This window comes from Pithys albifrons, chromosome 7 (assembly GCF_047495875.1).
Source record: "Pithys albifrons albifrons isolate INPA30051 chromosome 7, PitAlb_v1, whole genome shotgun sequence".
NCBI classification, from domain to species: domain Eukaryota; kingdom Metazoa; phylum Chordata; class Aves; order Passeriformes; family Thamnophilidae; genus Pithys; species Pithys albifrons.
In genome coordinates, this window is record NC_092464.1 from 40140299 (window position 1) to 40153082 (window position 12784).

At 34.9% G+C, this 12784-nt stretch overlaps 1 protein-coding gene across 1 annotated transcript in view; it reads right to left on the reverse strand.

The window, feature by feature from the left end:
- Positions 1-12784, reverse strand: part of NEK10 (NIMA related kinase 10) — a 99873-nt gene that overhangs the window by 14278 nt on the left and 72811 nt on the right. The window contains 8 exon segments of the mRNA XM_071560174.1: positions 2592-2647; positions 2732-2784; positions 3773-3881; positions 4103-4213; positions 7216-7315; positions 9967-10108; positions 10227-10264; positions 11978-12026. Of these exon segments, the coding sequence (XP_071416275.1) occupies positions 2592-2647; positions 2732-2784; positions 3773-3881; positions 4103-4213; positions 7216-7315; positions 9967-10108; positions 10227-10264; positions 11978-12026 (658 nt within the window).

Genomic DNA, 12784 nt, shown 5'->3' on the forward strand with positions numbered 1-12784 from the left:
AGTTCATATCCCCAATTCGAGTTTGTTCTGCCCATGACAAGAATCAGTGAGTGATCTCTCTCCCTGTCCTCATGTCAATTCCTGAGCCTTTAGTTATATTTTCTCTCCCCTGTCCTGTTGCAGAGGGGAGTGATAAAGTGGCTTTGGTGGATACCTGGCATGGTAGGTCAACCCACCACAAAAACAGTGAAAAATCAAGTTGCTGGTGACAGACCAACAACAGGGTTGCATTATAACTGTTTTATATCTGCCAGCTATAGTGACACACATGCAGTGGAGTTGGTCAAAATTTACAGTAGCTGTTATATGCACACCACTAACAATTCTAAGCCATTAAAAAAAACTGAAATCTGAAATCTAGACAAAATAAATCTAACCTTATAAGAAGAATCATATCTATGAGAACATTTCACTCCATTCCTCCAAAATTCACTGCAAAATCAATTTTGTCTTTGCTACAAATCTCATGACAAAACCAGAAATCAGCACTGATTGTGGATAACACAGAAAGTGCATGACTCTGGAGAAATACAATGTGTCTTCCAATTTTCCTGTGCTCCTATGAAAATTATATACATAGCACATCCACCACTGTGAAGAAGGATGCTGAACCTCCATTGGCCTTCTCCAGATTTTATGTATGTGTGGAAATGTACTGCTTGCTCCTTTACCTGTTTCCTTCTGCAGGACAAACAGAGCATAGAGAAGAACTCCTTCTACTACCCTTTTATCCCATGTAGCTATGAAGAATATTTTCTTACATCTCCTTTAAAGTAAAATTTTTTAAAAATTAGAATCTTAAGTTAGTTTTCTGCAGAACAGCCACACTCTGTGGAATTCCAGCATGGCAGAAAAAAAAAGTAGTTCTGAATAAATCAGGAAAAAAAGACTGTTAATTATTTCACTGCTGTTAGTCTTATGTGCATTTCTGTGGCACTCCTTTGTTACACATTGGAAACACCAGCACATGTGCCTGCAACCTTGAAGCATCCTTTACATTTCAGCAATTACATTTATAGCAACAGGATATGAGGGTGTGGAACGAAGGTGCGCTAGGGAAGTTCAGATTGAACATTAAGGAAGTGTGTGTGGTCTCTGGAACAGGATTCCCAGGCAAGTGATCAAGCCACCTTCCGGTCAAGAGTTTGAGGAGTGTCTGGATGATGCTCTTAAACATAGTTTAGTTTTCAGTAGTCTTGTGAGGATTAGGGAGTTGGACTCAACGATCCTTACAGGGCCTTTTGAAATGCGAAAAACTATGACTCTATGATTTCCTTTAACAGATACTTTTGTAGTAGTTTTTCTGAAACACTGCAATCCATATTCAGCACACACCTGCTTCATTACAGTTAATTAAAGTAAGGTGCTTTTTACCAGTCTGTGAGACAAATGCCTATACAACTACAATATATTTATAAGACTTGTTAGATTTTGATGTTAAAAATGACAATATTTTTCTTTTTTTGGTTTTCATAAGTTGTGTGATATTATTTCTACAGCACCAAATCCTGAGAGCTTGGGACTAGGACAGAAACTTTAAATTTGAAAACACTTATAAACAAATTTGTCAGCCCTCATGGTTGAAAAAGTAATCTGTAAACATAATTCAAGTATATCCTGAAGGTTTAAAGATTGAACTATTATTTTATTTTGGGAGTGTTGAATCATGATTTTTCAATATTTTGAGCTGGCAGCTGCAAGACACTTGCAAGCTGGAATTCCAATTTAATGAGTAGCCTATGGAAATATTCAGACTATCATTAGAAATTTTTCAAGCTTGAGTCAATCCACATAAGAAAGTTTGCAGAGATTTAAAAAAGATGAAAAATATTGCTGAGCCAACAGGAACTATAAATTCCTAAAACTTCTTAATATTTATATTAGGGGGCCAAGGAGTGTGGTGGGTGTATGTTTGTTTTTAAAAAGTCTCCCAGGCTTTAAAATGATGATTACTGCAAACACTAGAATAGACTTACTTGATGAAAGTAGTCAATGGCTTTTTGCACTAAAGAATATTTAAGATGAAAAATAACAGGCTAGCAGGTGAAAAATCAGAGAAATGCTAGGCTTATGTTGTGGACTATAATGATGTATTTTCTTTCTTGTAGTCCTCAAAATTTTCCAACAGAAAAGACATTCCACCTCCAGGACAAAGCATTTGCCTAGTTTCAAAGACCATTACATTTTTTTCATCCCCTGCACTTTTGTGTTAGTAGCCACTTATATGGCTTTTTGTGCTGTACTCAAATATTTTACTAAATATACCCTGTAATGGTAGAGTATTAAAATAAAATATACTTCTGTGTAGTTAACCTTTTGTTCAGATGTGGTTTAGTAAGAGGAAAAATTGTGAGGAAATTGCTGCCATACTTCTACTACTCTTTCATCTAAATGAAGAAAACAGATGTGGCCAAAAAACCCCACTAAGATTAGCCACTATGTCCTACATAACTTCTAGTCCATGCATCCATTTATTACAATAAACCACATATTGCACTAAGTTTAAAGTGAAATTGCAATCATATAAACAGGAAGATGATACATTTGGTTTTAGCACATCATAATTAACTTTTTTAATTGACTACACTGACCTGTTAGAAGTGAAACTGTAATAACCACTTTCTTCTAGAACCTCTTCAATTAGAGTCTACAACATAAAAGAACTTAATTTCAGTAAATTATCTTCACTGAAAGTAATCAAGTAATACCCATAGGTATACATGCAGCTTACCTGCAGCTGCTCATATGTCATCCCTTCTGCCATGTCAGAAGTGTCAACAATGCCTTAAAGTAAAAGGCAAGTAATGTTATACTACTGAATTTGGAATTTATGCTCCTTTATAAGTTTCTTAGCAATTCCACTACAAGATATAATGACAAGAGAGATGCTTCATTATCAGCAACTTCTACTGCCGGCAATGAAGGCCTGAAAAGGTAGGGTCATCTTATGGCATGGTGTGAACATTTGAAGCACACACATTATGAAAGCTTTCTAACCAAAGGCAAATAAAGAATGAAACAGAACACGGAAATGCAATTTTCTTAATTTTTCCCACTTACAGTCTACAGTGGAATGGGCACACAGCAAGCAGCAATTTGTGAGGACAAAAGTACTGTCTACAGGTTAAGAGATTCAAAAATTACAGATAATAAGCATCTCAAAAATTGTATTGTTGTCTCTGGGAACAACATAATGCTCATATTTAAAGTGATTGTTAGGGACTCATTTCCTACTCAAATATCACCTTTGATTCCTAGTATTAATTTTTGGTTTTTGCAATAAGCTGTGGAACTGATAGTCTAGTTTCAACACAAAGCCCATCAAAACCCAAGTTTCTCACGTTTATTTCTGGTGTCACAGAATTTAATATTACTACATCTTCTAGTCCATGGACAGCAAAATAACTTTTTCCTGAATTTAGAAGAATGTAAATGGCACAGTTTCCAAAATACAGTCTGCACATTTCCCTTACAGCCCTTGCACAAAGAAGCACATGACGAAACAAGTCTCTGAACCAGGAATTGTGGTCCCCCACCCTGGGTAATGCCACAGCTGTAGGAGTAGTAGAAGGTTCCAGCAGTGGTAAACTGCATATCTTACTACAAATTAAACAAAACAAACAAACAAACAAAAGGATAATGAAAATCAGTATAGTCAGCACAATTTTATTGTCTTTAAAGACAGATCTTGGAGCAGCAATTCCTTCTGCTTTGATACCATACACATTATTGGAAATATATACCACTACAGAAGTTTTGATGCTTGGTTTACCTTTTCTATCATCTGGACGCAACGTATTTCCACCTGAAGAAAGAGGTACTACATGCCAGTCTGCTGTAAAAATGTTGGGCTCAATCAGTTCAGGAGAACCTTGCAGTAACTGGGGGGGGAAAAAAAAAAAGAAGAAAAAGAAAGACAACTGAAATCTCCACCTTTCCTGTTTGCCAAAACTTCAGATTTCTATGAGGCAGTTTACCCTTTCCTATGTTTCCCAGTGCAATGGGAAGAGAGTTCAATCCTTATTTTTTGTGATAGCTTAATTCGTAATTCAAATAGGAAGAGAGACAAAGTTGACCACAGGTAATAAATGGTGTACGACACCTTTTTCATTTCTGATTTCAGATTACAAGGATTGCTCTGTTGACTGAAGAGGGACTTCTTGAACCTCTCAATGATTCTCCTTTTCAAGCTGCATTGCAAAGCTGGAGGAAGCTACATGAAACAACAAAGAGACAGATGTTTTCACCACTCACTGCACCTTCCCCATTCAGCAGTACCATTATTGAAAAAAGTAGCTACACTGCAAAAAGAAACATTGATATCTAATAGCATAGCAACAACAGAACATGACTTGATTTAGTGTCATAATAAGGCTCTTTGGTTTGCCTATTCTGTTAGGCTTGGCTTATCACAAAACTCAGTTCCTCTAGTCTTGAAGGTAAAGATCATTTTAACAAGCCTAACACAGGTAATGCTAGGTTTGTCTCTCTGATCAAAGTGCTTGTACTTGGGACATTTTTCTACAGATGAAGTCCATAGACTATTTGACTAGATTTCCTATTGGCTATAATGAGTCACTCCAGCTGAAATGAATGGAATTCCAAGAAGCTTAAACCTTTATCCAATGCACAGAGTCACTTCAACAGGCTCTTTTAAGGTCCTTAAGGGTCTTAATACAATTCAGAATATCTCTTTTCCTAGAGGCTACATGTGGGAGGTACATTTCACTTGTCTGTAAACCATACCTGATTTTTTTACTTTTTTTTCCTGTGTTTTTTGATTGAAAAAGAACACATTTTTCATATATATTTACAAAAAAACCGTAAAAATCACTTTTTATTCTGCTTGAAATCTTCAATGGAGAGTTCAAATTATGTCTCTTTCTTTGAAATATCTTTTCTGCTCTTGCAGTAAATATAAAGTTTCCCGTTGGTCACTGCAATGATCAACCCAGCCTGGAAACAAGTGGATGGGTATGTCACTACCCTTTTGAAACAACCTCCTATTCTGTTTCTGTATGGTTGCTTATACCTGCAGACACTGTTTGAAAAACTATAATTTTCCACCCTTTAGTATACATTTTATACTCACATTATTAATGTAAATTTATGAAGTGCCACTCCACTGAATTCATGAAGCTTTTTGACTACTTAAGGAGGGTTTGACCACTAATTGATTCACATTCAAACACTGACACATTACGAAGATGTTTATCCCACTGGAAGAAATTACTGCTCTTAGACCGCTATAACTCCAGAATGGTTTTAATGGGCTCACAGGAGCCCTCATTTGCTCTGACAAACCAGAGATCCAAGTCACATTCTAAACACAAAAGACTTCACCAATAGCTGGTTGTATCCAGGTTTTTTGTTACAGACAGATAATTCTCTTTTCAAGATAAGGCCTTACACATACGCTTTAAGTCAGATTTTTGAATGTTCCTTAGCTCACAAGCAATTAAAAAATTATGTCTTAGGAAGGGGCTGCAAGACACTCAATAGTCTACATGCCTCTGCAATCAACAGTGTGCAGTTAATGTATCATGGGCATACTGGGATATTCTGAAGCAGAAGTGGTAATGAAAAAGTGTACTGCTTGAGAAACTCGGAGCTGCCTGGGGCACTAGTGTTCAGTTTTAGCTTTTGTTTTAAAGCAATCAGCTGTCAGAGCAGTTGGGAAGGGGAAAGAAAAAACTGCACAAGAAAAAGGCCAAGGATTTACATAATGCTTTCTTAAAAGCTTTCTCTTACATTGTTTTCCAGAGATCACTGATTCTTGTTCCCATGGAAACTGGATTGGGAAGGCTGCTGGCAGCCACGAACTAACAGGCAAGAACTCTCCCTTGTAAACTTCAGTTTAGAATTGTCACATGAAATATTTGAGAAAATAGCTATGTATTATAAAAAATATTCAAACTTAGATTCCTAAGAACATAAACAAGTACAAGAGAAGCATAGTACACAGTAAACAAGCACAAGATCCTGATTTCTCTGCCTTCTCATTCTGAAACAAATTGACACCAAAAGCATGAAAGTTTTTGCTACTGCTTCACTGGTCAGTTTTGAGCCAGTTTGTGAGCTGCTTTTACTTCTCAGTTATTGGGCATCCACATTATGATATCTTGTATTAATTAGTAGGCCACTTGAGAAAACCTTCAACAGAGAGCACAGGTTCACTAATGAGCACCTTGGACATACTCCTAATATACATGGTAAAGACTGAACTGCTACATTTCTGCTGGTGGAAGGAGATAATTTGCAATTATTTTAAATAATGATTATTTTCTTTGTCTCTGATAATTTAATTCCTTTATTACCTGTTTTGATAAGTTTGACAGTTAAAAATAATAATAATTAAATAAAAATACTTGCAAAGTACACCCAAGTTCAGTTATGCTATTCTGTTCTAAACAAAACCAAACAAATTTGGCTTATCAATTTGAAAATCCCTGAGATAATAAACATCAGATCACAAATATAAAGACTTCATTTTGGAAAATACAAAGATGTTTATTTAAAAATATCCTTTTCCTGAAAGTAGCTGCATGGCAGCCGACTTTCTAGAGAATAAAAAGTTTTCCATCACATTTTTAGTTGAGAGTTCAATGCAGATTTTATCAGTTCCATTTTTGCTTTGGAATTATCATGAAATAACTTCAACTCTCTTTCACTATGAAGCATGTGAACTTAATTTTAAAACAAGTCTTAAGTTCGAAAAAGATCTCCGATTAAAAAATATTTCAAAACATTTCACATATTCAAGATCTGAACAATTGCACTAAAATTCCAAGAAAGTATTACTACTTATTGATGATAAAAAATTTACCTTTGAAGTTATTTAGAAACTATTGCTATAGAGGAAAGCATTTTATGTACTCTCCAAGCCAGTATATGATGTTGTCACCTTAAATAATCATATTGCTGATATGACAGAATGTTGGAAAAATAATTTACTGTACAATCCATTTTCCTGAGGTGAGCCACTGGTTTTTTTTTTCATATGACTCAACTATTGCCATCCCCCACATACTAATATTCAAGGTTAGTCTTTATTTAAATGATATATTTTTAAAGCATCCTGCCATCTGCAAAAATGTCAAGTTCTGTTGTTTTTAAAGAACAGTGACTAAATTAGCAGCACTGTGCAGTATCATCATTTTGACAACAGCAAATAAGTAAAAAATATAGAATGTCAAAAGCAACAGTAATGCTTACTTGAGTGATGAAGATAATTTTGTGGAGCTGAATAAGAATCTGCTGAACAGGGTCACTGATCTGACGCACCTTCCTCTGTGATACAGCAATTCCTTCTGATGTTGGAGATGACAAGAGTAGTAAAATCAGGAGAGCAGCTCATTTTGTTGCCCTAGTACAGTAATAGGACACACCATTTAAAACCTGCAGATAGAAAGGCTAAGTTTAAATGCCTGACTTGTTTTTCCATGACTTGTTTTGGTTAGGAACCAAAAAAGGGTAATGTAAAATCTTAAAAATTTAGACAATGTAATTGAAAATGTGTTTCAAAAGAAAATTCCTTTCTCTGAATCATTAAATTATTCTATGAGAAAAGCAGTATTAATATGCCTTACCAATCATTAAAGTTTCCTCACATTTATTCAAACAAAATTTGAATATAAGATAACAGAATTGTTTTAACTGACTTTTTTTTTACATTGACTAAACAAATATTTATTTTTTGTGTATTTTGATGTTACAATTTGTTTTATATCTACTCAAAAAATTACAATAACATATCTGACATGGACCATATTCATATGGTAAGTCAATTGTTGTTTTTGATTTTTAATCTTGTGAATTTAAATCATACACACTGTCAGACACAAACATGAAATAAAAGCTTATCAGCAGGCTGCCACTATAAAACACTTGGTGTATTAGTTCACAAAATTATTTTCCAAGTTGAGTATTAGACCTGGAAGCTAATCAAAGAGCTTTGATCCAAGTATTGAACTTCAGCCAGCAGCCCTGTATCTCTCTCAAATATACTTCTCTAAACTACACTTCATAGGCTAATTTAGATCCATATTCTAACATTTTCTCACACAGCAACAACCTGAGGATCATAAAGTCTTATGTACAAATCTACATCCACAGAAACTTGGGGTTTTTGCAAAGTGATCTTGTATCAAGAATAGAAATTATACTGAGCAGGAGGTGAAATCCAAGTACCAACATTAACTAGTCCACAACAGTACAATTACCACAATTTTGCTGTTAAATTTCTGTGCTGGCTACTTTAACAAGAAGTAGAAGACAGACATTCACAAACTGAAGTGTCCAGGGACCATCCAGTTCTGAGCTGTGCTCTCACAGAAATAGAGAAATACAGCAAATGTCCTTCGCTATCACAGAGAGACACATTTCAGGTAGGATCAGGAAGACGATGACAACATCGCTGTTGCTGGTGGGGGTTTGTGGCACTGCCTTTTGGCAGATGTGTTGAAAGAATCAAGTGAAATTCAATCTGACATTTTTTCCTTAAGTCTTCACTTAATAATCAGTAAGAGGAAAAGAAGCCTTGCATTTCCTCTGACTCACTTAGAGCAGAATGTAGGTTGATTTCCTGCTCAAGGTGACAGGGGAAGCCATGGTGTAATAATCTAAAATATATGCCACCAGAAGAACAATTTTGATTTAGCTCTTTCTGCCTCATTTTCACCTCTCTACCAACTGTTTCAACACTACTATATTTGATCCCCAGTCTTGTCACAATGTACAAATCTTCAGCTTTTGTTAGGACACTCAGAAAACCTTTACTTCTTTGACATGTTACCTTTCTCCCTGCTCTATGTTCTATGGTATTTTTCCTTTCTTTCCCAGTCAATGGCTTGTATTACAAAACAAAAGCAAATAAATCAGTGCCCTTTTTTTGCGTGTCTTCAGATTTTTTTCCTGAATAAATATACATTTAGATTGATAACAGCAAACAGAAATGACCAAGCAGGGCATAATATGGATTCCGCTGTTATTCAGTGTGCAGAGCTTTCTCTCTTTTCTAGTATGACAGCTACAATGTTATCTACAAGTCCAGCCAGACCAGATGTAATGTCTACTTGTAGTGTTTAGGTGCTTCAAAGACAACTAGGAACTTCAAGAGGTCCCACAAAGTCCATACACTCTAAACCACTCCAAGTTTTTTCTCTGTTTTTTTTCTTTTTTTTTTCTTTTAATACAGCACTATAGAGTTATTTGGAGGATGAGGGCACACACATGTGACTGGGATGCTGAAGACTTGATCAAAGCTTTTAATGCTTTTTTTCCAAAAGGAAAACATTACTGAAAAAATATATTGGATTTTACCCAAATTACCCACAGAACTGAATATTTTAAGAAAGGCTAAGGTATTTGTAGATAATTATAGCTCTGCTACATTATGGTTGGATAGTGGGGTTTAACTGTGTTGTTATTATAATGGCACTCTTTAGTAAGCAGCACTGAAACTGCAGACGCTTGACATCAAATTTTAATTTGTACTGATTAATTAAAATTTTTATACAATTTAACATTAAAAGCTGTAAAACAGAACTTAGGACAGGCAAAAAGCACTTTTTATCAATATCTCAATTTCTCAAAATAATTTTTTTCAATTATTATTTAATTCAGATAATATGCATTCTAAAATCATAGCTTAGCAGCTTACAGTATGTGAAGATTCCAGAAAGAAAGAAAAGTACCTCAAACAGAAAGCTTATTTCATCATTTATGATGTATAAATACATGGTAATTTACAAGGGCTTTATGAAATAGTCATTTCTCAGGAGAAATTCTCATTGTATTCAGCAGAAGTTTAGCCAGCATAATGACCATTAAAATGAGATCTTACTGATTCACTATTGGAATTCTTATTTTTAAGAAGTACTTTAATGATACTATAGCCAACATATTTGTATGTGAAATGTAATTTTCTCATTTTCTAACACTTTAAAATAAAATTATTAGATAAATCCATGATATTTCATATTGCAAAGAGCTACAACCAGTAGACTATAAGACTGCCACCTCATCACAAACAAATCTTGTATTTTCTTAGTGTGGACCCTATAGGTGACTGAAGGTACTCTCAAGAGCAGATAAATAGGTGGTAAAGCTGAAGAAATGGAAAGGAAACAGTCTTTATACGACAGTAGAATAATGTAATAATGTTTAAAAACTTGGAAATTGTTAGGTTTAATTTAAGTTTGAATTTCTTATAAGTACAAAATCACCTGGTTGCAATCTTGATCCAGGACCGTCAAAATCATCTCTATCACTATTAAAAAAAAAAAAACAAAAAAAACCCACCCCAATTAATTAATTAATTGTGTTTGGCATTAATTACTGTAAAGAAAATAACAGTATTCTTTGACTATTTCTCATGTTTTCTCTAAAGGAAATCTCCACAAATTCCCCAGGTTTCACTTCTGAATTTTTAAGTCACATAACGGCTGCCTTACTCTGTGTGTCCAAAATAGCATAACTTCTACCAAATAAAAGTTTCTTTCCTTGCTCAGTTTTCAGTCTGGAACATGCAAAGCCTGTAGAGAAGATTTTAATACTGAAAACTCAGTAATTCGCTAGATTATGCATTTGTACACGTTTAAGGATGTTTCAGTTAACCCTTTTTATGGACGGAAAACATAAAGCATAATAATTATCTAGAGGAGAAAAACATGAGTAATAACACATACAATGCTAGTAAAATGGGGGAAAAAATAACGTTACATCACCAGGATAGCAATACCTCAATGTCAGAAATATATATTTCAGTGTTAGATCCTGCTCTGTACTCTACACACTTTCCCAGGCTGCAGATGTCAGAAGCTGAAATAAGCAGTAACAAATGGACACAGACAGACAGGAAACTGAGAGAACCACCAGGATGTCCTGCTGGGTGGCAGCTGTGATAGCCCCAGGACGGCAAGAGTTGGTATCTACCTTTGTGGCATTAGGGAAAACCACAGTTTCAAGGAGTAGTTATGAAGAAAGAAAAGAGAGAGTTTTTCTAATGATTATGTGAGGGGCAGAGATTTGTGTGCTAGTGAATTTATGCAGAGAGAAAAAATTGTGCTTGCTTCAACACTCAAGCATGAGGAGGCTGCCATGACTGAGTTCAACAGGACTAATGCTGTAAGGCTGGTGAGGGATAAGTGACAGAATGGATGGTGATATGCTAAGAACTGCTCTGAAAGCAAAAATAAAATATATTGCCTATGGATCAAACAGGGTCTGTGGACAGGAAAAGAATCAATGCCATCATTATAAATACTTGCCTAGCTAAATTAAAGGTAAAAAGAAAAAATTGTTCAGGAGGCAGGTGCAGGCAAGAGTGATTTTGAAGGGGTTTTTTTTACATGAAAGAAAATCAGACACGAAGAAACAAAGAACAGAGTCTGTAAGAGTGGTACCAAGGAGATCAGAAAAAATGATGGTTCATCAAGAATGTGTTTGATACCTTACTGAACAAGCAACAGAAGAAAAAGGAAGACCTCTAGAAGGAGTAGAGGAATGGTGTGACATATTCTGCTTCTGTTTGTTTCCTTTTTTGAAAGAAATGTGGCCTCCAGAATACAAAAAATAGGTGTCAATGTGTATATTGAAGGTCTAGAGGAGTTGAAAGGGAAGGAATATGACTCGACAGTACTACACTATATTCTACACTATCAAATAAATACACAAGCATATTTTTCTGTGGAAAACACAAAACTAGAAATTGGCTAACCAATTTAATATCAGTTTAAGCTGATGAAGCAAAGTCCATTTTTAAAACTATTTTGTGTGCAAACACTCTCTAACAATATCCTCAAGCAGACTGAGCCTCACAGGCTGAGAAAACATGAAGCTATAATGGTAAGTAAAGAAACGTTTCATGAAGGGAATTGCAGAACTGTTCTACTGCAAAAAAAAAAGAAAAACCTGGGGAATTTATCATAACAGTGATCAATTACATAATTTGTATTAAATTATAAATCATGTCTACCTTCTCTGAGGTTGTCTTTCAGACACTCTAAAACTTTGTTTAATTATACCTGAAACAAATGCATAAATATTATCTTCTGCTTAAAAAACACAAATAAACAAAACCCAGAAACTGAAATGAAACATGCATGTTAATATCTCCTATTTCCCAGACATGGTGTCAAAATAACTTTAAAAAAACAGTATTAAGCCAACTCCAAACTCCATTTGACTATCAAGTTGCTGTTTGATGTATCAAAGATTTGCTTGCACCATAACTAAAATCTCAGCTCCACATAATATTCTAATAAATACTTTTAGAATTTTATGAAAACTAAGTAACAGATGTCCACAGAAGATTTGCATTCAATTATTACAGTTACTGCTACAGTTGTAGCCACGACACTGTCTCTAGTCTGGATAAAGTGCCCACTTTCTGAGAACCCTTGAGGGGTTGTCTCAGCCTTGTTCCACCAGAATTTTATTGCCACAATTCTATAGGCTAACTATTCATATGCAATAACATGCATTAACTTACTTCTTACACAATGCTACTGAAGGTAAGACTTTGATGACTGGTATATGCCCACTTATTGGTCCAACATCTAATCAGCGATAAAACTGAACACAGGCTTTGACATAATTTATTGTACAGTGCCAAAAATGTCTAAAAAAAAGGGTAATGTTTGATGATATTTATTATTTATGCATTTGGAAAGCATTGTCTCAGATCAAATATTGGTCTTAAGCAAAATACTAACTAATCAAATATTAGTCTTAAAACATTCCTGTAAAACCACTCCTCTGATGGTAATTTGGATCTATGAGA